The sequence below is a fragment of the Lutra lutra genome, chromosome 7, assembly GCF_902655055.1.
Source record: "Lutra lutra chromosome 7, mLutLut1.2, whole genome shotgun sequence".
Taxonomy (NCBI): domain Eukaryota; kingdom Metazoa; phylum Chordata; class Mammalia; order Carnivora; family Mustelidae; genus Lutra; species Lutra lutra.
Genome location: NC_062284.1, coordinates 25,454,381 through 25,479,815, shown reverse-complemented (window position 1 = coordinate 25,479,815; position 25,435 = coordinate 25,454,381). Strand labels below are relative to the sequence as shown.

Below are 25,435 nucleotides of genomic sequence, written 5' to 3'. Positions count from 1 at the left end.
GAAAGTTGCTAAGCAAGGTTGGGGCAGAACCATGAAAATTACTGATATAATTCTGAGATTTATCTGCATATAAGTGATATGAAATGGAAGTAAATAGACTGTTATAGCAACTGATGAAAAATGGATGCTAGACTTAACTCACGTTGCAGGTAAATGTTGAGTGGTATTCTTTTGTTTTGTTTTGTTTTTAACATGACCTTCTATTTTTAAGTTTTAAGTAATATAGAAGTGTATTTTTCACACGGGCAGCTTGGGAGTTCCCCACACAAGAGCTTTCTGCTGTAATTTCCCTTCTCTGCTGAGGAGATGGGCGGCTCTGGGCACTGAGAATGTATATAGGGGCTGATGATGCCCTGTCCCTTAGCAAGCTGGTTTCCAAATGTCTAGTCATAGGCACCACTGGGCATATGCCAAGACTGTGAAGATGCCCTGAGTTCCATATATATAACAGTGAGATTTTATCTCCTTCCTACTATGTAAATGCTATAGGACCCTGAATATTAAAGAGCTGTGGCACTCAGACATGGACTTGAACAGAGCACCCTGTGGATTCTTGCCAAGGCTGTGAGTGTGGAGCAGACAGTAGATGTTGATGAGATAGGATCCCTTGGCTTCTTACTGTCCCCAGAATGACTCAGGCAGCTTCCATTTCTATTGTCCTTACACCTGCCCTGTATCTTATCCCCAGCTCATCTGTCTCATACTGGGAAGCTGTCTCCCTACACCCTCCTCGTGGCTCTATTTCCAGTGAGGAGGGCTGCAGGTGTCCCATTAATACCTCCTCATTCCATTTCCCAATCCACAAGGGAGTTGTGAGTCTTAACTCTGGTCAAGAGAAGGGTCTCCCCACCCCCATCCCCAACCCTTGGGAAATATGAGTAGGTTGGAAATTGTGAATCCAGAAGCTCATAAGTGAGCTCAAATCCCAAGGTAACAGGTCAGAGTCATCAGGGTCAGTTCTGAGAGTTAAGAACATCTAGGAACACAGATGGTATCTACAAAGAGTGCAGAAAACAGGAAACAATGTTTCCCTCATGGAGTTGTCTATTTGGTGCCTGATCTGCTAAGAGAAAAGGGAAAGGAAGCAAAGAACATATGAGAGTCAGGAGAGAAAGGACATCAGGACACATGGAGCATTCTGGAAAGTGACAGAGGTCTAGGGGGTACAAGTCCCCTCTGGTGGCCTCGAGGGAAGCTGACTGAGTGAGGAAGTGAGGATGCAGATGTGAGTCCTGGGGTGGTGGAGCCATGGAGGTAGGTGTGGAGACTGGAGCAGGCCTATGGAAGGCACAGACCCCACCCCATCTGCTCTCCTGACTGCAGTGCTGGACATTACTTTCTGTGGGGAGATTGGAGATGGCACACAGTTACAGATGGCTCTCCTTGGGCCCTGAGGCTAAGTAGCATGTTAACCAGGGAAGTCTGTGTTGCAGGGATCGCTGGCTGGGGACAAGGCTGGTTTTGATACCTGCGGACTTGCTGGACACACAAGCCTCTTTCTCCATTGTTGGTGTGTATGTGGGGAGGGTGGGGGGTCTATAATAGTTATAATAAGGACACAATAATAATTGTAACCAGATAAAAGTTACTTAAAATTTAAAAAAGTTACTTAAAATTTAAAATTTACTTAAAATAAAAATAAAAATTATTTAAAATTAAAATTTACTTAAAATTTAAAAGTTACTTAAAATCACAAAGTGATACATGAGTGTCACAATACATACTAATAATTCACATCATCTTACTTTTCAAACTGTTAGTAAGTATCAAATGTGATATTGATAATGTTAATTGCATTAACAGTAACAACAACAAGAGGCAGTATGACCCCTGGCATGACAGTGCAGCACTAATGAGTTCTGCTCTCTTCCTCAAACTAAGGGTAGAATAAATGATCAGTCCTGTGCATTTATTTAGTAGCACTCAATTCTCCTCTTTGTGTCAGCTGTGTGGCATTCAATCTCTTAGCCAGACACAACAGTAAATGAGGCAATCAGGTATGTTCTGTTATCATCTGTCAAGATTTAGAGCTCGAGAAACACAGTGCTCACCTCCTGTTGACCATATATCAGCAGAGCAAGGCAGGAAGGTCTGAAATATTTTCACTCTTAACTGACTGGGGAATTCATCACAGTTTCCTGAGTGGCTCCTTCTCCTGGGTTGACACTTTCTGTTTTCCTAAGGTCTAGCTTTACAAATACTGAGGAGGAGGTAGTGATGTCATGATTAATCCTTATTTACAAGGTCTTTCAAAAGCAATGAGTGCTTGCCAAACTATGAGAGAAATCTGGTGACACAACTCTGAACTTCAACAACCAGCATGAACTTTAAGCCTCTATTTCCCCATTTGTAGATTGGGGGAAATAACTCCTATCTCCTAAGGGTACTGTGAGGACAAAGTATATTCATCAATGTCAACTATTTAGCATATGCCTGACAAAGCTTAATAAATATTAGGAATGTACCCATACAGTGGGAAGGATTCTTGGTGTGTGTCAGATTCAGCTCTATGAAAAGATCTTTCTACCTGAATTCACTTTCTGTCAATCAAAAACAAACCCAATGTGTGAAGACCACTGCTTAGCCTTATCTTCCAGGCTACATGGGCACCTGGGAACCCAGGAACTGCCAATAACCAGGTAGGAAATCTGTTTTACTCTGTGCATTCATTGCCTATGATGATAGAAGAAATGTTGATTAGGCTGTACCCAAAAAGCAGAATTTGGCAATCTAGACATACAGAATTTAACTTCCGACAGCCATGTCCTCAGCCTTCCTCTCTTCTCTGAAATGGAAGATAGAAATGAACAGAACAACTGCCTCAGAAAATCTCACTACCCATCACCTGCGGGACCTTCTGCAGGATCCTCAACCTCCCTAAACCTCAGTATTCTGAGCTGAGATCCAAGTCAACTCCTGACCTATCGATTGCAATCTAGATTACAAACTTTGTAAGATATGAATGTATGCACATACATTATCTCTAACAACCTACTAGATAGCCAGTATCCCTGCTTTCGAGTCACCAGGTAAAAGTTAAAAGAGGGGCTTTGCCATGCTTTTTTCCTTGCCAAGAATCAACTGAGACATAAGGACAGCTATCTACAGGTGGAGATGGACAGATAATACTTCTGCCCTGTTACCAAAGGAATTCCAGAGGAAGGTTGAGATTTGCCAGTCAAATGGCCCATAACCACTCCACAGTCCAGTCCGTAAAATTACAGAGTCAATGGCTTGACTGGTTTGACAGAAAGAGAGTCAAAAAACTGCACTCTCCATGTTCTTGGATTTAAATGGGAACAAATCAGGAAAGAGGGACTAAGGACTATCAGCCACATAGCAGAAAAGACCCTCCCCTTTTGGAAAGGAGTGAGAAGCAGAGCAGAAGGCTAGAGGTAACAGGAAAAAATCCCTTCATGTAGTTTCCCACTATCTCATAAACCAACCAGCTTTTCTAAACCTTGAAACTGGTAGTCCCTTCTAATTACTTTCAATTTCCTCACAGAAAATAGATTTCCTGTGTTACGTCGTCCTAAAATCGTAATTTCATTCTTGATCCTTCAAGCCTTCATATCCACTTGTCACATCTGGCCACCACCCTGCTGTCAACTTTCCACATTTCTATTGCTTCAGGCTAATTCCTAGCTCTGGGTGTCACCTCCCTAATAGTCTGGCACATTCTCCCCTTGCTCCACAAACGTCTCCCAGTCTGCCTACTATTTTCATACTTTCCCATTTGAGTCATTAAGGCCATACCATCATTTCCCCGGAGGAGGTGTTCATCCCCTCCACTAATCGACCCCTAGTCCTTTGTGCTTTGCCCTTATCTTGGTTATGCCTTCTACTCAAATCCTTCCAGGTTAAAGTGTCATCCCCATGATGAGTTTCCCTGTCTGAATTCCAACTGGCTTTCAGCTGTACAATGGTATTTAATCTGATTATGCAATGTGTCCTTCAGTTCACTGGGAGCAGAGCACCACTCAATGCTTCTGTAATTCTTAACTGCACCCAGCAGAAAGAAGAACACAGCCAGTGTATCTGTTAAATAGTAACTAAGGCTTACTAGTGCATCTAAACTCAGACACAACACAGACAGAACTTCAATGTGTTTCTAAGACCTCACAGACTATCGTACCCTCATTAGATGCTCTGAAATCTGTGTTCTACATCACCCACACTCATGCTGAGTCGCTACATGCTGGGAATGATGAATGTAGTTAATAGTGTCATAATTCCACATGTTTGAATGAACTAATAGCTCACTACAGTGAGATTTACCCTGATTTTGTGAAATTCTCTCCACTGGATGTTTACCCAAGAGGCATCTGTATCTAATTTAGCATATATTTTCATGAATCCAGATGTTGTCTCATGACTTAATTTACTATTTAATGCATCATTCTGCAAATAAAATGAACAAAAAAAATTAAGTTTTTTTTTTCTTTTATAAAAGTCTTGATTTAAGCATTTGCTTCCAAATATAAGCCATGCCATTATCTTCTCGGAATTTCCTTATGGACTAGAAAACATCCCTCTGTAAAGTAGGGCTAATTTCAACATTTGTTTCAATTCTTGAGAGTAGAGATAGCAATAACAGAAATGTCTGTTAATTCAGTTCTGCATTAGAGAAGCCAGAGCATGTGGCTCATTAGAATAATGACACCTATTTGCATTCCTTTGTCTCCTAATAGCAGAGATCTATTAGATTGGGTAATTTGAAACTCATTATACTATCACATTTAGCCTCTGCATCATGCTTAGATGCCCATGGTATAAGTGAACTACTTGGCCAAGCAGTTATTTTTAGTAAATCAAAAAAGATGAAAGATAAGTAAGGAAAAAAAAAACTTATATAACATTTCTTCTCTTAAAATTATTTTGCCCTGTGCTGAAACCATATAAGCTGAAGAAAGGTGAAATTTCTGCAGTTTTCTAGCCCTTGGACAACTGTATATAAACATGATGTATTAAGAAAATCAAAATCCTTCTGGGGTAACTGGGTGGCTCAGTTGGTTAAGCATCTGCCTTTGGCTCAGGTCATGGTCCTGGGGTCCTGGGATCAAGCCCCACGTCATGTTCTCTGGTGGGTGAGGAGGCTTCTTCTCCTCCCTGCCACCACCTCATGCTCTCTCTTGCTATCTCTCTCTCAGATAAATAAAATCTTAAAAAAAAATCCTTCCAATTGCTTTGTATATTATAGTAATGATATTAACAGCAGATATAAAGATACAACCAGCATCTAAAACCAATCTTCAGGGGCGCCTGGGTGGCTCAGTGGGTTAAAGCCGCTGCCTTCGGCTCAGGTCATGATTCCAGGGTCCTGGGATCGAGCCCCACATCGGGCTCTCTGCTCAGCGGGGAGCCTGCTTCCCTTCCTTTCTCTCTGCCTGCCTCTCTGCCTACTTGTGATCTGTCTGTCAAATAAAAAAAAAAAAAATCTTCAAAATATCAGGCAGATAAAAAAGGAATTTAGCATGAGAGTTCAAAATCTCTACTGAATTCAAGAAGTGTTTATATTGATTTTAGGCTTTCTACTGAGTTCAAATTATATGTGTATACACACACACACATACACATATACGTACACTAATTGATCTCATTTGGTGCAACTGACTGTAGAAGTGATGAGATTCTATCAGATGTGTATTTTATCTTTGAATGTAATAAATGACTTAACTGCAGCTGGTTGGCTGTTGAATATGAGAAAATTTAGTGAAGAAGGATTTAGAGGGTCATATATTTTCTTTCACCAAAAAATTACTTTTGTGCTGCCTGTCCTGCATATCAATGTCATTATATTTAAACATCACACTGACTTGAATTTATTTGATTAATGATGAAAAAAAATGACAATTTCACTTTCAATGTTTTGCCTTTGATCAAATCAAGAGCATAATTTTCATATGCAAAGAGGGTATAATTTTAAGTCATACAACTCATTTTCCTCTTGGGGACATGCACAATTCATTTCCCTTCAGGGACATGAATCAGGGATTCCCAAATAAGATGCCGTAGGGATCTTTTGAAGTCTTGTCAAGCGCTGGTGTGCACAGCTACCCCATGACAACAAATGACTTAAATAAATCCTCCTGAAAGCTTCCTTCCCTTATACTGCTTCCCCTCAATAAATATATGTTTAATTCTTCCATGGCATTGAAGGTTCATAGTTTGAAAAAATATATATATATTATTTCTATCCAAACTAAACTTTTGGCTCATCACACACAGTCACCTCTCCTAATTCCAAACATCTCTTTGAAATGATAGAAGCAATACAAAAGGAAACCCCTGGAATCAAACGAAATTCTCCTGCCAGTGTTTGTTAATCAGGTAATAGCTATTAGCTCTGGACACCATGTAAAAGAGAACTAACTCCCTGAAGGCCCTGGAGAGTGAACAAACAGTAAGAAACTGGAGGGAGTTGCCACTTGGAAGAAGGGAATGCCTTTTTAGTTAAAAAGCTTTGAGTCAGAGCTGTGAGGTGACTAAAGCTTACATACATCCCTTGGTCTTACGGGTTTAAAGAACCTAAAGAAAGAGTCTAGAGCTATCAAAATAGTGCATCTGAAAAATGCGGTGTAAAATCCTAGAAAGAAAAAGAGCTACAGAGGAGCCCCAAACTTGTAATGGATATATGTGAACTCTACACTATCAACACTTACCCCTTAATTATGCATTCCTAGAGCATAATCCTGTCAGCCCAACTAAGGTAGAGGAACCACCTGACTATGTCAGCTGTTGCCTACTGCACCAAAGACAGAGTTTGGAGTTTTCCTTTGGTCAAGTTAATTAGCTAAAAAGAAAGTGATACTCTAAGTTTAATAGAATCCAGTCTCTTCAATATAACACTGGAATATCCAGGAATGAATTCAAAATATTAAATGTAAAAGAAACAGGAAAAAAACAGACCCACACTTAAGAGAAAAAATAATCAATGTAGAATGACCCCAAGAGGATTTAAATCCTGGATTTAGCACACAAGGATTTTAAAGCAGCTTAAATGGTTATGCTTAAGAGTGTAAAGGGAAAAAATGTAATGTTCTGTAATGAAAAACCAAGAGTTAGTTGAGCAGAGACATTGAAACCATTTAAAAGAACCATATACAAATTCTAAAACTGACAAAGATATTAAATAAAAAATTTACTGTATGAATTAAGCAGCATATTGAAGATGACATAAAAGTCAGTGAACTTGGGGGAGCCTGGATTGCTCAGTTGGTTACACATCTGCTTTCAGCTCAGGTTGTGATCTGATCCCAGGGTCCTGGGATTGAGACCTGCATCAGGCTCCCTGCTCAGCGGGGAGTCTGCTTCTCCCTCTTCATCTTCCCCCTCGTACTCTCTTTCTTGTGCTCTCTGTCTCATAAAAAATAAATAAATAAAAATCTTTCTTTAAAAAGTCAGTGAACTTGAAGACAGTCTGATGTAAATTATTCAATATAAAGAATACAGAAAGAAAATAATTCTTTAAAAAATGAATATAATTAAAACTCCAGATTGAAAAAAGGAGGATGAAACAGAAAAATATTAGAAGAAAGAGTGGTCTCTGTCCATCAAATTCCTCAAATTTGATGAAAGACCAATTTATATACTCAAGGTTTAGCAAACTCTAGGAATTATCAATAAAAATAAAAACACATGTAAGGGGACTTCTGCTTCCAGGAAAATGGAGATGTATTTTTCCCTATTCCCCCCATTAAATACAGTTAGAAAACCTAGACATGACATAAAATATAGGAAGAATCTGAAAGGTAGAAAGAATAAGCAGACAAGTCTTGGGGTCTTGGGACCCAAGAGATGACTCAATAGTGGGTTCTATGGTTTTATTCTTACCTCCTACATCTCAGACAGGAGCCCAAGAAGCTTAGCAACCCAGAAACACATAAGGCATAGACAAAGTACAGTAACACCACCACCATAAGCCGGTACTCTCTCTAGCCCAAAGACCAGGAAATGGTCAGCATATCAAGACAGAAAACTTTTAGACAGTAACTAGAGAAGTCTAGTCAAACACCACAGAAAAATTGCAGCTCTGCCTGACCAAGAAGAAAGTAGAGGTCCCAGACTTCCAGTTTCACCAGATTCCCAACCCACCAACCTAGTGGCATCAGAGAAAAGGGAACTAGCACCATCACTCTGATAAGGCAGTAATGACACCCATTCCTTATAGTGTGCTGGCAACCATGTGGGGAGCCCGGAGGTCCACATTAATCCAGCAGTAGCAGGTCCCTCCTGCTCCTTGCTGGAGCTGTTTCAGCAGAGAATTAGTAAAAATTGAGAATTCTGCTACTGCACAATGCTAGTGAAGCACCCTACCTCATTTGGTGTCTGCGGAGGTCTGGTATGCAGCTGGAAATCCTTCACCTGCCCAGCAGGAGTAAAGAGCCCCATATACCCTGTATCATGGGTGTTGAGTGGAGAATCTGGACTTCTACCCACTCCTGGCAGTAATGAGGCTATGCTGCAACCTTCCCTGCTAGAGCAGGGTTTAAAAAAAAAAAAAAGCCAACTAAAACAGGAGACTTGCATGAGTCTCATAACATAATACACAAAATGTCCAGGTTCCAACAGAAAATTATTTATCATACCAACAACTAGGAAGATCAATCTGATCTTGGTATGTATCAATACATACCAAAACAAATATGAGAGATACTAGGATTACCTGACAAAGAATTTTTGAAGCAGCCATAATAAAATGCTGCAATGACCAATTACAAATATGCTTGAAACAAATGAGAAACTATAAGGTCTCTGTAAAGAAATAGAAGAGATAAGGAAAGACCAAACAGAAGTTTTATAAATTATGTTGGTCCTGCTTGGGCTACCATGACATAGTCTGGGTGGTTAAATTAGCAAGATTTATTTTCTCACAGATCTGGAGATTGGGATGTCCAAGACCAAGGTGCCAGCAAATTTGTTTCTGGTGAGAATTCTCTTCCTGGCTTGCAAATGGCTGCCTTTCTGCCATGTGTTGACGTGGCTTTTCCTCATTGCATGTATTTGCAGAAAAAGAGAGATTTCTCTCTCTTCCTCTTCTTCTAAGGGCACAGATCCTATTGGATTAGGGTTCCACCCTTATGACTTCACTTAATCTTAATCTCTGTCTGTGTTATGTGTTTGTCATTTAATTGTGCTCTGTCTCCAAACACAGTAACATTGTGGATTAGGGTTTCAACATAGTAATGTGTGGGGGAGACACAATTCAGAACATAGCACTTTGACACTGCCCCCCTCAAATTCATGTCTTTCTTGCATGCAGAATATTTCCATTCCACCTCAATAGCATCAAAATCTTAACTAATAACAGCATCAGCTCCAATATCTAAAGCCCAATGTCTCATCTAAATATCACCTAAATCAGATATGAGTGAGATTCAATTCATCCTGAGGCAAAATTCTTCAGCTGTAAACTTGTGAAACCAAACAAATTATGTGCTTCTAAAACACAATGGTGGGGCAGGCAGAGGATAGATATTCCCATTCCAAAAATGAAATCAGAAGGAAAAGGGTGATGAGTCCCATGCAAATCCAAAACCTAGCAAGGAACACTCCTAAGGCCTGAGAATCTTCCTCTTTGGTTCAATGGTCTGCCATTCAGGCCCAGTGGGGTGGCAGCTTCACCCCACTGCTCTCGAGGTGCTGCTGTCAAGGTTCTTTGCAAGGACTCTGTCCACACATTTCTGCTGGTTGGCAGTTCTGCCCTTTGAAACTGAGGCCTGTGATGGTACCAGCAGCCCTTATCATTTCTAAATTGCCTTTGGAGTCACTCTTTCTGGTTTCTGCTGAGGCAGCCAATCAACATCATGGATGTCAATTTTATGAAGCAATTGTCTACTCACGCCATTGGTGTTTTTTCCATAACAAGCTTCCTTGTTTTTCAGAATAGGGCAGGCTAAAGATTTTCTAAATCTTTAAATTCTAATTCTTTTTGGCTTAATAATTCGTTCTCAAATCCATCCCTTTCTTTTCATATTTTACTATGAGCAATGATGAGGAACTCAACACTTTGCTTAGAAATCTCGACTAAATATCCAATTTTATTGCTCACAAGTTCTACCTTCCATGAAACACTAGAAAATTCAGCCAACTGCTCTGGACACAACTTAGTCAATTTATAACAAGGATTGCCTTTCCTCCAGTTTCCTGTAACTTGTCGCTCATTTTTACTGAGACTTCACCAGAAGAGCCATGTCTACCAGCATTCTGTTCACGATTATTTACGGATTCTCTAGGAAGATGAAGCCTTTCTCTCCAGCTCTCCTTTTCCCTTCTCATCTTTCACCAGAATCACCAAGTCCCTTTAAGCAATGTTGGCTTTTTCTATCACCAGAATCACCAAGTCCCTTTAAGCAATGTTGGCATCACAATACTCTCCAGCCTCTCTACCCATTATCCAGTTCTAATGACACATATTTTATTTTACTTTTTTTAGGAAACATCCACATTTACGTATTTGCTACAGCAGCACCCACTTCTCAGAACCAATATATGTATTAGTCTCCATAGAAATAGAACCAATAGAACATAGGTAGATATTCTTTTTTTTTTAAAAAAAGCTTATTATGAGGAATTGGTTCATGTGAAAATGGATGCTGAGAAGTCCTGTAGTCAGCAAGCTGAAGACCCAGGAAAGGTGATGGTGTAGTACCAGTCTCAGAACTGGCTGGCCAGAGACGCAAGGGCTGATGTTTCACTTTGAATCCAAAGACAGGAAAAGACCAATGGTCCTGATCAAGGTGATCAGGTAAGAGAAGTTTCCCTTTGTAATAGGAAGGTCAACCTTTTTGTTCTGTTCAGGACTTCAACTAATTAAATGAGTCCCACCCACACTGGGAAAGGCAATCTGCTTCACTCAATCTATTAATTTATCCAAAATCATCCTAACAGACCTCACCCAGAATAATGCTCGACCAAATTCCTGGGCATGTCATGACCCAGTCAAGTTAACAAATTAAATTTGACAGAACTGAAAAATACAGAAAAACATAAGACAAAGCTCAATACATGAATTCATAAGCAGGATGGAGGGGAAAAGGGAAAGAATTAGTAAACTCAAAATAACAGAAATTAAAGAACAGAAATATGAAAAATGGAGAGAACCCAAGAAAATGAAAAGAGCTTCAAAACTTATGGGGGTATAACAACAACAACAACAAAAGATCTAATATTCATGACATTAGATTTAGGAAAAGAGAAGAGAAAGAGGCTGGGGCAGAAAAAGTATTCAAAAATAATTGCTCAAACTTTTAAATTTGGCAAAAATCTAGATTCAAGATGCTTAGGAAGGCCCAAGCAGGATAAACTCAAAGAAATCTACACCAATACACGTCATAGTTGAACCTCTGAAAACTAAAGGCAAAGAAAAAAATCTTGAAAGCAACCAAAGAAAAATGATATCTTACCTATAAGGGAAAATGATTTGAATGGTATCAGTAAGCAAGAAAGCAAGAATAAAGCAACACATTTTTCAAGTGTCAAAGAACTATCAGAACACAATATATCTGATGAAAATATCCATCAGGTATGAAGGGAAAAATCAAAAATTTTCAGATGAAGGAAAACAAAGAGAATTTATTGCTTGAGTTATAGTACTCAGGACAGAGTAGTATTGGCAAAACAGGCAAAAACACCAACGGAACAGATTAGAAAGCTCAAAAATAGAACCACACAAATCAAGTCAACTGATCTTTGACAATCAATGGAGCAAAGCCTATCTAGTCTATCCTAAAAAATGGCTAACAGAAGTTTGTTAAGGAGTTATAAAATAAGTTTTATTTTAAAATATTTTATCATGTTATTATTTTTTATTTTATTTATCATTAAATTTTTATTAGTATTTTATTATAAAATAACTTAGTTTTAAAGAAGAAATCTTGGAACACTTAAAAAAAGAACACAGTAAGTAAAAATATGAGTAAATATAATAGAATTTTCCTTCTTGTCTTGAGTTTGTAAAACTAAGTTTGACAATTCAAATAAAAACTACAGTACTCTCTGATATGGTTCTAGATGTACAAAAAAAACATCTTTAGGCAACTGTATTATAATTCTGGGAAGATAAGCACATAAAAGGGAGGTAAGGTTTTTATTTTTCATTTGATCTAGTTAAATGGTAAGCTATGTATACAATTGACCCTTAAACAACATGGGTATGAACATGTAGGTCCACTAAGACATGGGTTTTTTTTTATAAGTATAGTACAATGCTGTAATATATTTTCTCTTCTTTATGATTTTCTTAATCATAGCATACAAAATATGTGTAAATTGACTAGGTTATTGGTAAAGCTTCCAGCCAACAGTAGACTATTAGTAATTAAGTTTTGGGGAGTCAAAAGTTATACATGAATTTTCAACTGTGTAGGAAGTTGGTGCCTCTGTCATACTGTCCAAGAGTCAACTGTATGTAAACAACTATAGCAACAACTAAAAAGCTATACAAAAAATACACATAGACAGTTTCCAACTTAAGATAGTCTGACTTACGACTTTTCATCACGATGCTACAAAAACAATATACCCTTTGTATCAATCACACTTCAAATTTAGAATTGTGATCTTTTCCCAGGAGAGCAATATATGGTTCTGGGCTGTGGGACTGAGCCACAGCTCCCAATCGACCTCATGATCACAAGGGTAAACAACTTTTACAACCATACTATGCCCATGCAACCATTCTGTTTTCCATTTTTGTGCAATATTCAATAAATTGCATGAGATATTCAACACTTTATAATAAAAGAGGCTTTATGTTAGATGATATAGTCCAACTGTCAGCTAACACAAGTATTCTGAGCACATTTAAGGTAAGCTAGGTTAAGGTATAATGTTCTATAGATTAGGTATAATAAATGCATTTTCAACCTACAATATTTTCAACTTACAATGAGTTTATCAAGATGTAATCCCTTTATGAGCTGAGGAAAAACTGTATAGAAAAATACTGTAAGTAAATAAAATTTAATAATAATACAATTAATCATAATAATTATCCAGTTAACCAATAGGGAGGCAGAAAAAAGATTATAGAGAAATGAAAAAAAATAGAGAACAAAATAAAAAATAAACAAATGGCAGACCCAAGCACTAACATATCAAAGGATACATTATATGTAAATGATGAAAATACTCCAATTAAAAGACATAGATTGACAAAGTTAATTAAAAAATATCACCTATCTATATGCCATCTATAAGAAACTTATTTTCACATAATGATATATAAGTGTTGAGAGTAAATAAAAAAAAATAAATATCATTCAAACATTATTCAAAAAGAAAGCAAGAATGGCTACATAGGTATCAGGCTGACTTCAAAACAAAGAAAAATACCAGAGACAGAGAAGAATATTATGCAAATCCACCAAGAAGCCCTAGCAATCCCAAAAGTATATTTACCAAATATCTGCTGAAAAATATGTAAAGCAAAAACTGATTGAACTGAAAGTGGAAATGCACAAATGCACAATTATATTTGGAGATTTTAATATCTCTTTCTCAAGAACTGGTGTGAAAGAACCAGGCAAGAAATTGGGAGCCCTAACTGATGCAGTAAGACAAGACAAGCAAATAAAAGATACAAAGATTAACAAGAAAAAACATTGTTTCTCTTCTTTTTCTAATCTGTACACTTTTATTTCCCTTACATGTCTTACTACAAAGGCTAGAATTTCCTTATGTTGAGTAAAAGTGGTGAAAGCAGACATCAATATCTTATTCTCAGTCTTAGGAAACTATTCAGTCTTTTTTTTTTTAACATTAAGTGTAATATTATAATTATAGTTTTTCATTGTGGTTGTTTGTAGAAGTACTTTATCAAATTCGGGAATGTCTCTTCTACTATTAGTTTTCTGAGAATGTTTTCCCTGCATCAATTGATATAACTATGTTAGTTTTTTTTTTCCTTTTTTTTTAAAGATTTTTTTTTTTTTTTACAGAGAGAGAGTGTGAGCAGGGTAGGGGTAGAGGAGGAGAGAGAGAATCCCAAGCAGACTCTATATCCAGTGCAGAGCCTGACATGAGGCTTGATCTCACAATCCTGACAGCATGACGTGAGCTGAAACCAAAAGTCGGATACTTAATCGACTGACCCACCCAGTCGCCCCTATTATGTTGGTTTTCTTGTTTAGAATGTTAAAATAGTGAAAAAAAATAGTGGATTATAACTCAGTCTTGCTTCTCTAGAATAAACTACTTGGTTTTGGTCATAATGTATTATTTGTATTATTTATTTTATTGAATCCAATGTACTAGTACTTTGCTAAAGACTTTTTTTTTTTTTAGGTCTCTATACATGAGGGATACTGATGCAAAGTTTTGTCATTTTTGCAATAACTTTGGTTTTGGGCCAAGGTAATCTGGTTTATATAAAGAAAAGTACAAAACTTTAATGAAAGAAATAAAAAAACTAAACAAATGGAGTTATTTCATGTTCATAAACAGGAGGCTTAAATTATGTCAAGATGTCAGTTCTTCCCTACCTGATCTATAGATTGAATGCAATAACAATAAAAATCACAGCAAGTTATTTTGTGGATATTAACAAACTGACTCTAAAGTTTATGTGGAGGGGCAAAAGAATAGCCAGCATAATATTGGAGAAGAGCAAAGCCATAGAACCGACACTACCCAACTTCAACTGAGTATAAAATGTTATAATATTCACAGAATAATTTTTACTGCCTTAAAAAAATCCTCTGTGGTCCCTCTTTCCCTACCTAACCCTTGGCAATCACTGATGTTTTTTACTGTCCCCAAAGTTTTACCTTTTCCAGAATGTTATGTAGTTGGAATTACACAGTATGTAGCCTTTTCAGATAGGTTTCTTTCCCTTAGCAATATAGCTTTAAGTTTTCTTCATGTCTTGGGGCGCCTAGGTGGCTCAGTCAGTTAATTGTCTGCCTTTGGCTCAGGTCATGATCCTGGGGTCCTGGGATCAAGCCCTGAGTTGGGCTCCCTGCCCAGTGGAGAGCCTGCTTCTTTCTCTCCCTCTGCTCCTCCCCCCAGTCGTGCTCCCCCACTTTCACTCTCACTCTATCTCAAATAAATAAATAAAAATATTCTTAAAAAAATGTTATAGTATTCAAAAAAAAAAGTTATAGTACTCAGGACAGGGTAGTATTGGCAAAAGAATAGGCAAACACACCCATGGAACAGATTAGAAAGGTCAAAAATAGCCCACACAAACCAAGTCAACTGATCTTTGACAAAGGACCAAAGGCAATACAATAGATTAAAGACAGTCTTTTCAACAAATGGTGCTGAAACAACTACACACCCACATGCAAACTGAAAAAAAAGAAAAAAAGAGGATCTAGAGAGAGACCTTGTATCTTCACAAAAAATTAACTCAAATAGATCACAGATCTATGTGTAAAATGTAAAACTATAAAACTCCTAGATGATGACACAGAAGAAAACATAGATAACCTTATTTTTATATACCTCAGAGACATGATCCATTAAAGAAGTAATTCAAAAGCTAGACTTCATTAAAATTGTAAATGCCTGCTATATGAAAGACATTGTCAAGAAAATGAGAAGATAAGTTGTAGACTTGGAGAAAATATTTGCAAGACACATATCTTATAAAGAACGGGTACAGAAAATATACAAAGAACTCTTGAAATTAAACAATAAGAACATGAACAAGCAGATTAAAAATGGGCAAATGCCCTGAACAAACACCTCACCAAAATACCATGAACAGAGAGCAAATAAACATATGAAAACATATGAAAAGCTATTCAGTAGCTTTCAGTAGTTTAACTGTGGAAGAAGCCAACATGTCCTTCAACTGGATGAATGCATAAAGAAGATGTGGTTCATACATACAATGTATGTATGTACTCAGCCCTCAGAAGAGATGAGTATCTACCATTTGCATCAACATGGATGGGACTGGAGGGGATTATGCTAAGTGAAATAAGTCAGTTGGAGAAAGACGATTATCATATGTTTCCATTCATATGTGGAATATAAGGAATAGTGCAGAGGACCACAGGATAAGGGAGGGAAATCTGAATGGGAAGAACTCAAGAGAGGGAGACAAACTATGAGAGACTCTGGACTCTGGGAAAAAAAGTTGAGGTGGGTGGGGGGATTGGGTAGCCCGTGATGGGTACTAAGGAGGGCACGTGATCTGGGTATTATGTGCAACTAATGAATTGTTGAATGCTATATCAAAAACTAATGATATACTATATGCTGGCTAATTGAACTGAATTAAAAAAAGAAAAGCTATTCAGTATCATATGTCACAAGGATATGACAAGATGTCCTTCAGCAAGTGAATGGATAAATTTTGGTATAACCAAACAACGGACTAGTAATCGGCACTAAAAGGAAATAAGTTTTTCCACCATGAAAGGCATGGAGAAACCATATTACATATACATATACATATACATATACATATTACGAAGTAAAAGCAGCAATTTGACAAGGTTGCATACTATACGATTCCAATTATATGACATTCTAGAAGAGGAAAAACTATGGATACAAAAGATCAGTAGTTTTTAGGGACTGATGGAAGGGAGGGTAAATCAGTGGAGCACAAGATTCTAAGGACAATGAAACCACTTAGTATAATATAATGGTGTATACATGTCACTATACACTTACCAAAACCTATATGATATACAACACAAGAGTGAACCCTAACATAAATTATGGACCTTAATTAATGATAATGTAACAATATTGGTTCATCAGTTATAAAATGTAGTATATTAATACAAACCTGATGCTCAGTCTCAAAGAGCACATTCTTCTGATTTCAAACATGAAAACTTCACATAACTTAAGCACAAATGGATAGCATAAAGAAAGAAGGGAACAGTTTGGTTCTAACCCTGCCTTCCAACATTTCAGAAGTGAGGATGAGGCTGCAGACAAGGACGAAGGTATGAGTAATCCGCAACATTCCAGTCTTCTCAAGCAGACTACCACATACTGTGCTTATTCGCATACGGAACCTAAATTCTGAATGAATGTGGAAATAACCTCAAAAGTATATCCATGGTTCTTACTTGTGAAAACAACTTACAGCTGCCAAATTTCAGAGGGCAAGCATGCGCATCCATCGGGAAATCCTCAAGTTGCATTGGGCACTCTGCGGAGATGGTCAGGCTGAAAAGTAAGAGATGAAGATCTTTAAATAACTCACCAATTCTGGCTATTTACTGAGCAGTCACCTTGTTCCAATAAACCATATTAAGTATGTCACTCATTATTTTAATTACCATATTTCATGAAATTGTCTAAACTGCTTCACCAAATTGTACAGGTTTGCACTGAAGATGCATTTAGAAATAAGGCTTAAGTTAAATCTAATTGGTTCCGCGAGTTGGTGTGTGTGTGTCTGTACATACATTATCACTTGTAAAGCAATTTTCAGATGCCTTTAAAAATGATTTATTCTTTGTTTCCCATCCCATACTCAGAATAATCTAAGAAAACTTCCTTTGACAAGGCTGAAAATATATGTATTTTCTAAAATACTTTATAACCTCAAAAAACATAATTGTGTAATAAATGCTCAGTCCACATTTTAACCAGAAGCTGGCTACAATTATTGTGTACTGGACTGATGACATGACACTAAAGAGTAGGCGAAATTGTTATGAGAGCAACTTTCTGGAACAACTAATTGTTTTTAATCCAAGCCTGGTCTTCCAGATAATAATACCACCATCTATGACCACTGTCACCAATGTCTCAAACAGTAATGGACATAATATCCACCAGATCTATGCCAGGCACTGTGTTAAATGCTTAGCTGCATTAACACAACTAATCAAAATAGCTTTAGGAGATTTGCTGCTGTTAATATCCCAGTTTCTAAGGCAGGAAAGTGTGGAACAGATATTAAAGGATCAGGACAAGGATGTAGAACAATTAAATTCTACTGTGTCTCTGTAATGGCACGTCCACCACATACTAAGTGGTAACAGGTTCTGCACACTTCCAATGTTGCCACACTGTCCTGCCTTTATTCCTCTACAGGAATAAATTTCATTAATGAGTTAATCTGTTTAAGTTTCTTATTCTATTATTTAAAATGAAATTATACAGAATGAAATCATAATAGAAAACATTCACCTTTAAACAGATGTTATAATTACATTTTTATACAAATGTTAATTTGACATGGTATTAACACTATTGGTCCTTCCTTCTTGTATTGAATCTGGATCTTGCCTATGTGCCCAGGGTGAGAATAAAAACATAAAAACACTCATTTTTGCCTTTACTACTTCCACTTGTTAAAACAGATTAACTTTTGGCTGTTAAATTGCGTACAGAAATCACACTTTATAACTGCAGACAGAGTAGTTAATGTATGTATTCCCGGAATGAATGACACAAAAATATGAGCCAGTGCAAGAAATGTCTGTGTCCATCAAAGAGTAGAAATCATCTGCTGCCTCTGGTTTGAGGCACCATTTCCCCAAGGATGGAGTAATGCTTAAAAGGTGGGAGTGCACATGGACTAGAACACAGCACCACATACCACATTCAAGCAGGGAGATGGCATTTAAAATGATACACTGTATATGTTCAAAGAAGGATATGGGATAGTACAGGAGAACTGTAAAGGAGAAAACCATAAATAGATATCATTTCACTTATAATTTTACCTGGTTAAATTTTGTCCAGAGTTTTCTGACATGTACGTATATTTTCTTTTTGTTCTTGGCATACAAAGTTCAGTCTTTCATATACCTAATTAGGAACAGAGTACTTCCCATGTGAAAATCTCTATATAATCATGACTTTGAAAGATGAATTATTTAATTCTAGAATGCAGATGTGTGGTTATATGTATCTGTATATATTATATGTATATGTATCTGTATATCTTATATACAGATACATATATAATATAATAATGGATATATATTTAAGCGATTATTGTTAGATTTTTAGATTGTTTTACTTCATAAATAATCTGCAACGGACTTCTTCAAACATAAATTATGTAAAAGGACTATTATCAGAGACCATGAAGTGGATAAGGTATTAACTTATTAGAATTAAGAAAATTATGACTTAAAAATCACAGCCTGGGAGTGTCTGGGTGGCTCAGTCAGTTAAGCATCTGTCTTGGGTTCAGGTCAAGATTCCAGGATTCTGGGATCTAGTCCCACATCAGGCTCCCTGCAGACTAGGGAGCTTGCTTCTCCCTCTCCCTCTGCCCGCCACTCTCCCTGCTTGTGCAATCCCTGTCGTGTCAAATAAATAAATAAAATCTTTAAGAAAAAAAATCACAGCCTGTGAAGAGAGCATTCGGCCAACACAAAAGAAAATAATGTTAACTTTATCTGTTTGTTAACAAGTTAAAGAAATTTTTAAAGTAAAGCAAATAGTGGGACAGAGAACTTAAAAGAGTCAAAAATGTTTTGGACAGTAAAGTCACAATGAGCTCAGAAAACATAAAATTTTTCTTCAGAAGCAAATTTTTTAGTAGGAAGATAGGAAATATGTATAAAGCTGTAATGCCAGGTAAAAGCAATAAATGTGAGAAGCAGCACACAAGAGAGCAGGGCTGCAGGAGCTTAAAGGAGAACAGGTTTGATTTGGAGATTCTGTGCTGGTCTACAGCCTCTGTTCAGTTTACAGATGCAGGTGTAAAGACGGCCCTGGGCTCAGGCAGTGGGACCAGTGTGAGGTAGGCTGTAGGCGGGGATGCTTCAGGTGATCCTGACTGTCTTAGTCCAGCCACAGGTACTACACACTTGAGCCAGCAGGGACCCAGCACAGCAGTCTTCAAGTTGCCCTCCCAAAATGCTGACAACTTTATGGGACCCACTCCCATCATCAGTGTGATGTGGAGATGGTCTCTCCATGGAGAAAGCTTCTCTCTAGACACAGCCATGTCTGCCAGCTCATATACCTGAGCTTCTGTCCCCCAGGAAACTCTCTACTGCCCACTGGGTCTGGAGGCTGACTTGAAGCCAGATGTGTTGGCTGAGTCCTTGACAGTGTCGTGAATCATGGTTAATTCCTCTTCCCTCTGTGCTCATGGTGGTACGTTGCTTCCATTCCCATGACCACTGGAGGCACTGCCACCTGGCATTTCTACTGTTTGCCCCTACTTGTCAGAGAAGATCCCCTCATGGAGACTTGACCTCCCACCTTGGGCACACTGCCCATTGCTGGCTTTACCCCTTTTCCTCATGCCCTCCTTCTTTATTGGCCAGCACGATGTATTTACAAGAGCGATGAGAAGTGTTCCTTTCTGTCATGGTGTTCTCATCTCTTACTTATTCAGTTCATCTCATGTCCTGCTTTATTCTGGCTGTTCGGCCCTGAGAGCTGGCTACTTCCTGAAAGTTACTGCACTGACATATAAAGATGATAAGGATTATACACTAAGAAGTCTGCTTTCAGAATATAGCTGCAGGAGCAGAGAGTTTAGTGATGGTGGGAAGAGACCAGCAGACAGGATTTAGCTGGACCTGAGAAAAAGAATATGTTTAAAGAAAAAATAATTCCAGTAAAAACATAATAAAGATAGTAATTCTACAATTACCTTTTCAAAAAGTGCTATCATTAAAGCCTCATGGATTCTTCCCCCATTTTAACATACCTCCTTAGAAGTAGAATTCCAAACACTGGAAAAATATACATCTATGATAGCATCTTTCTTCTAAAGGATGAATGTATTATTCAGCTAAACCCCCAATAGCAAATGTTTCAGCCTCAGTAGGGGAACAACATTCAAATTTTTTACCTCTTTGAACATTTCAAAAATGGCCTATGCTTTTGTAATACTCAAAAAATATCTCTAGATAAGAGGAAGCCTTCCATTGATGGTTTTCCTGAAATGTAGAATGCCTTGATACACAACCAACCTCCTTCATACAGAATTGAGATCAAAGCACTCTACGGGATAATAGATTGGCATAGCTCAAAGGAGCCAGCCAGGCCACCTACTAGAAACTTTCACTTTTCAGATGAAGGAAATAAAACCTAAAAGGTTAAGAAATGTGCCTTATGGAAAAACTTCACTGAATTACTGGTAGATCCAAGAATCCAGCATTTCCCCCCAGAGGTCAAATTTCTATTATGCTTCCCATTTCTGTTAAGACATTCAAGCATTAACTTGTTGAAACACATGTCCCAATTTTCAATAGTTTTTTCTTTAGGGTTAGGAAAGGGCATTTTGTGAGATAAACTACTCGCTTCAACTTGGATTTGTATCACACTAATCAAGGGGTTAGGGTCCTGAACTCACTAGGGAGTTCTCTGCTTGACCATGCGCAGCTCACAGTGGATCACTTTAAGATGGTTAAAAGAGCCAAATTCTAAGGTAGCTAGAATTTGCCATTAACTAACTGTGTAAACTTTGTAAAACTGTCTTTTAACTTCTCTGATCCCATTTGAAGAAGAAAGAAAATAACTGCCACTTTTATTTTCTGAAAGAAAAAAAAAATAGTTGATAAGTGTGAAAAGGGGGTTAGTCTCCAGATGTCTACCCAATAATCAATCTCTTTAGATTTGAGCCTTCTTCACTCACATGGAAATACTACATCAGTGCCGCAGAAGGTATGGTGGTGACAGGTAGAAAAATGGTCTTACAAAGATGCCCATGTCCTAACTCTCCACACTCCCAAACTTATAGATACTTTAAGTGGCAAAGGAGCCAATGTGATTAAATTAAGTCCCTTGGGACACAGAAGCTTATCCTGGTTTATCCACAGGGGCCCAGTATAATCACAGGGGTTCTTACAAAAGAGAGGCAGGAGTATCCGTGTAAGAAAAGGAGATGTGATGACAGAAGCAGAGATCAGAGCAATGCGGGTAGCTTCTCGAAGTTGGAAGAGCAGGGAACAGATTCTCCTCTAGAGAATCCAGAAAGAATTCTAGATGTTATATGCAACTGATAAAATAATGAAATTGGATACTTAGATGAGAGTTCCCAGCAAAGTGTTATAGTTGTGGCCTGTTTTCTTCCTTCTGCTTATAATAAAATGTGAGAAGAAAAAGATAAGATGAGGGAAGAACTGCCAACTGAAGGGACCAGGACTTGATTTGGGAAATTCTCAGTCTATCCAGGTTGCAAAAGATGGTATAATTATAAGAGATAAACTGTCAGGGAAGAATGCTCTTAAAATAAAGATAAGGGTGTGGTTGGATAAACTAATGCCTCAAAAGTATCAGTAGGTCAGAGTGTTCAGTTACACAGTAAACTCTATGAGATTAGGTATGTGACTCATGGTACCACTCAACTATGCACTTAAAAGCCAGGAATAAAGATTAGATTATCCATGAAAGATTTAAGTAGGAGCCTTTTGTCTAGTGGTGTGAACTCTCGAGACATGCATAGAAGACCTACAAAACTTTTGAGAATTTTATACCGGCAGAAACACTGCCAATTTGGACTGAAAAGGGTGGAGAGGGAAGAGTGCTTCATTTTTTTTCAGACATTTTCTCCCCTTTCAAATGAGAATATCTGTAACTGTTATCATATGACTGTCCAACCATTTGATTTGGGAAGCAGAAACGTGTTTCTTGAGTTCCACAAATTTACAATGGGAAGGAACGGTGCCTCAGGGCAGATCATACCCAATCAACTTGCATAGCTTATTTAGATATCTCCAATAATGATATTTGGAACTTTCGGTGTTACGAAAGAAATAAGGCTTCACTTGGTAATGATACGTTTCTAGCCCTATGAGTCCTTATAAAGAATAGATGAATGCTTAATGTAGATAACTTTCTATTTGCCACAGCTGCTCCCATCTGAAAGGCTGCAGGGTTTAGAGATAGAGTGACGCTGGTGCTGTTCACCTGGCATTCCTGCAGGTAGCATCCTTTCTGTATTGTAGCCTCATTGTGCTGCCTCTGGCTTATTCCTACTGCATGGGGTTGTGAAGGGCTCCTTCATCCCTCTGGGAGGAATGCTGCTGGAAAGTTCTCCTTGCTCTATAGCTAAGTCACATCCACACTGTTGATGGACCTGGAGAGTCACACTGCATTCAAGGAGGATCTCTTCTACTGTGAGGGGGTGGTCGAAAGCAAGCCCAGCTCTGAGGAGTATAGGCCTCCTCTTCCTATATTTGACTCACCTCTAGATTGACAAATGCAGAGAAGTTTATTCATGTATTCAATTACAGAGAATTGGCATTATTATTAATAAAAATATGTAAATATATTATATTTAAGTATAAATTACATAAAGTTACTAGTGTTAGGAATACATATAGCCCTGTTTCTCCTTCAGAAATTTCCCTTTGATACCTTCCTGATGTTAAAATCCTGCCCCACTGGAGCTTTCTCCCTTGTATGCCTGCATTCAGGGAAAAAAAAAACCGCAAACTTTTTCATGAAATAAAAGAATGCAACATTCATTTGCTTGCATTTGCTTGTTTTGAACAATCGCTAACATGATATACCATGCATACTCTTGGTTAGTTAGGAATTACCAGTTCTTGGGAACTTAATTACAACTTATAATAATGTTTTGAGGAAGAATGTATTTTAAAACTCAGTCAAATATGTAAAAACTGAACTTTTTGAATCTAAACATTGTCAAGTTGGGAACAGTATATGCTGGAACCCAAAGGTCATTGCCAGGGTCATCCATTCCCTTGCCTTTTTATTAACTGTAATGTGTGTACTGGTCTCTTTTGTGATGATTGTAGATCTACTGCAATTGTGTTTGGTCCAGATCAGAACTGCATGCCTAGCCTCTTTCAGGTCCTGGCCATTGTGCTTGTCCTGGTTAGCCAACCTTCTAAGGGATCTTCACCATAGCACTAACCCTGGCCCTACCCAAATCACAGGCAGGGGTTCTGCCTGAGATCATGAAGAGATGAGATACCAAGTTCGTCAGGAGTTAGTGAGGTATGGGAATGGGGAGTAGCCAATGAAGAGCTAAAAGAATTGAGTGTGCAGTGACCTGCTTTAAATGTAATAGAATTTGAATTTAGTGGAAGAAAACATTGTAAAAAGCAGAAATTAGGAGACTATCTGAAAACTGAAGTAAGAATATACTAAAATGATGACTGTTCTGATTTATACAATTGTAGAGTTTCACATCTTAAAAAATGTGTTTTAACATAATGAATATCTTCTTTTTAGCAACAGAGATACATTCTACAACTTATTTCAAGCTTGAATTACAGATTTCATTAGTTAGTTGAGGGCTAATTTATTCATTTTGTACTCTTATTGTAAGAAGAATGTACATGAGACCAACCATTGGAATTATGCTGTGTTAAAAATTCTCTCTGAAGTTAACATTCCTCTTCAGCTATTGGGAAGAAGCAATTCTCACTTATGTTGAGAAAACTAGTGTATGTGTGATAATTTTTCAAATTTAGCATATTTTTATCAAAAGGGAACACAAACTTTATTGATCTATTTTGATTTACATGGCTGTATCTATTCTTAATACTCCTGTTTCTCAGGAAGGCACTGTAGTGATTAACCTGGTAGTAGAAATATTTTCTTTAAATTTTTGTATGTATTTACATGCCCAGCAATAATTCTTATTAGATCAAATGTGGAAAATAAAGAAGCTTGAACAATTAAAAAAAAAACCCACTGCAAAAAAAAGGAATAGCACAAATATGTAAAGAAGTTCCTTTCTCAAAATGAAATTCAAGTGTGTCTTTAATCATAAACCATAAGGCAACCAATACTGTAACATAGGAGAAAGCAGAGAAAAGAGGTAGTAGAATTAAAGAGACCCCACTTGAACTCTCATCTCAGGCTCTGTGTACTTGCTGTGTTACTCAACATTCCTGGACCCAAACTATCCTCTAAAGGGTATTATAAAGCTTATTTTACAGTGCTGTTTTAAGTCCTGAATATAAATATATAATGCAAAGCTTGACACATAATAGATGCCTTAAAAATACTAGGGAAGAAGTAAAGGTGACATCAGCAAAAGTGGTGAATTAGGGAACATCCACAAAACAATGAATAAGCTGACAAAAACTGTCAGCATTATTTTTTTTTTCTTTTCTTTAGAAAACTGGAATCTAATAAAGAACCTACGATAGCCAGGAGAATGCTTAGTGAAGAAAAAGAATACCTGAATTTCAGTGAGCAAGCTCTGTGGCATTTGAACTTACTGCTATCAGCCCCCATCCTCTAGCTCTGCAGTGACCTTGAAAATGGCAGCCCACATCCTGCTGCAGTTTGCTGAAGGAGCTGAAGGTGGGTCCCTGAAGGACTGACTCAGGGTATGCTTTCATTTCAACTGACTCAGAGTTTTCCAAGGCTAAGGGATCCTCTAAAGGACCATTTGTTCAAAACATATAAACACAAATATATTCTCCACAGCCATGGGACAATGTATACAGTTGGGGCAAGCAACAGACAGACTGAAAAGTCTAGGAACGAAAGGCTAGGGAAAGGGATACTTGGGGAAGTAAGGGTTGAAAACTCCACGTATTCCAGATAATCTAGAAAA

General features: G+C 37.7%; 1 protein-coding gene across 4 annotated transcripts in view; it reads right to left on the bottom strand.

Annotated features, from left to right (window-relative positions):
• The window catches only part of GABRA5 (gamma-aminobutyric acid type A receptor subunit alpha5), an 84,547-nt gene that overhangs the window by 18,965 nt on the left and 40,147 nt on the right, over positions 1-25,435 (bottom strand). For all 4 annotated transcript variants that reach the window (XM_047739219.1, XM_047739221.1, XM_047739217.1 and 1 more), the window contains one exon: positions 17,054-17,136. In XM_047739219.1, coding sequence (XP_047595175.1) covers positions 17,054-17,136 — 83 coding nt within the window. The remainder of the gene's footprint in view (positions 1-17,053; positions 17,137-25,435) is intronic.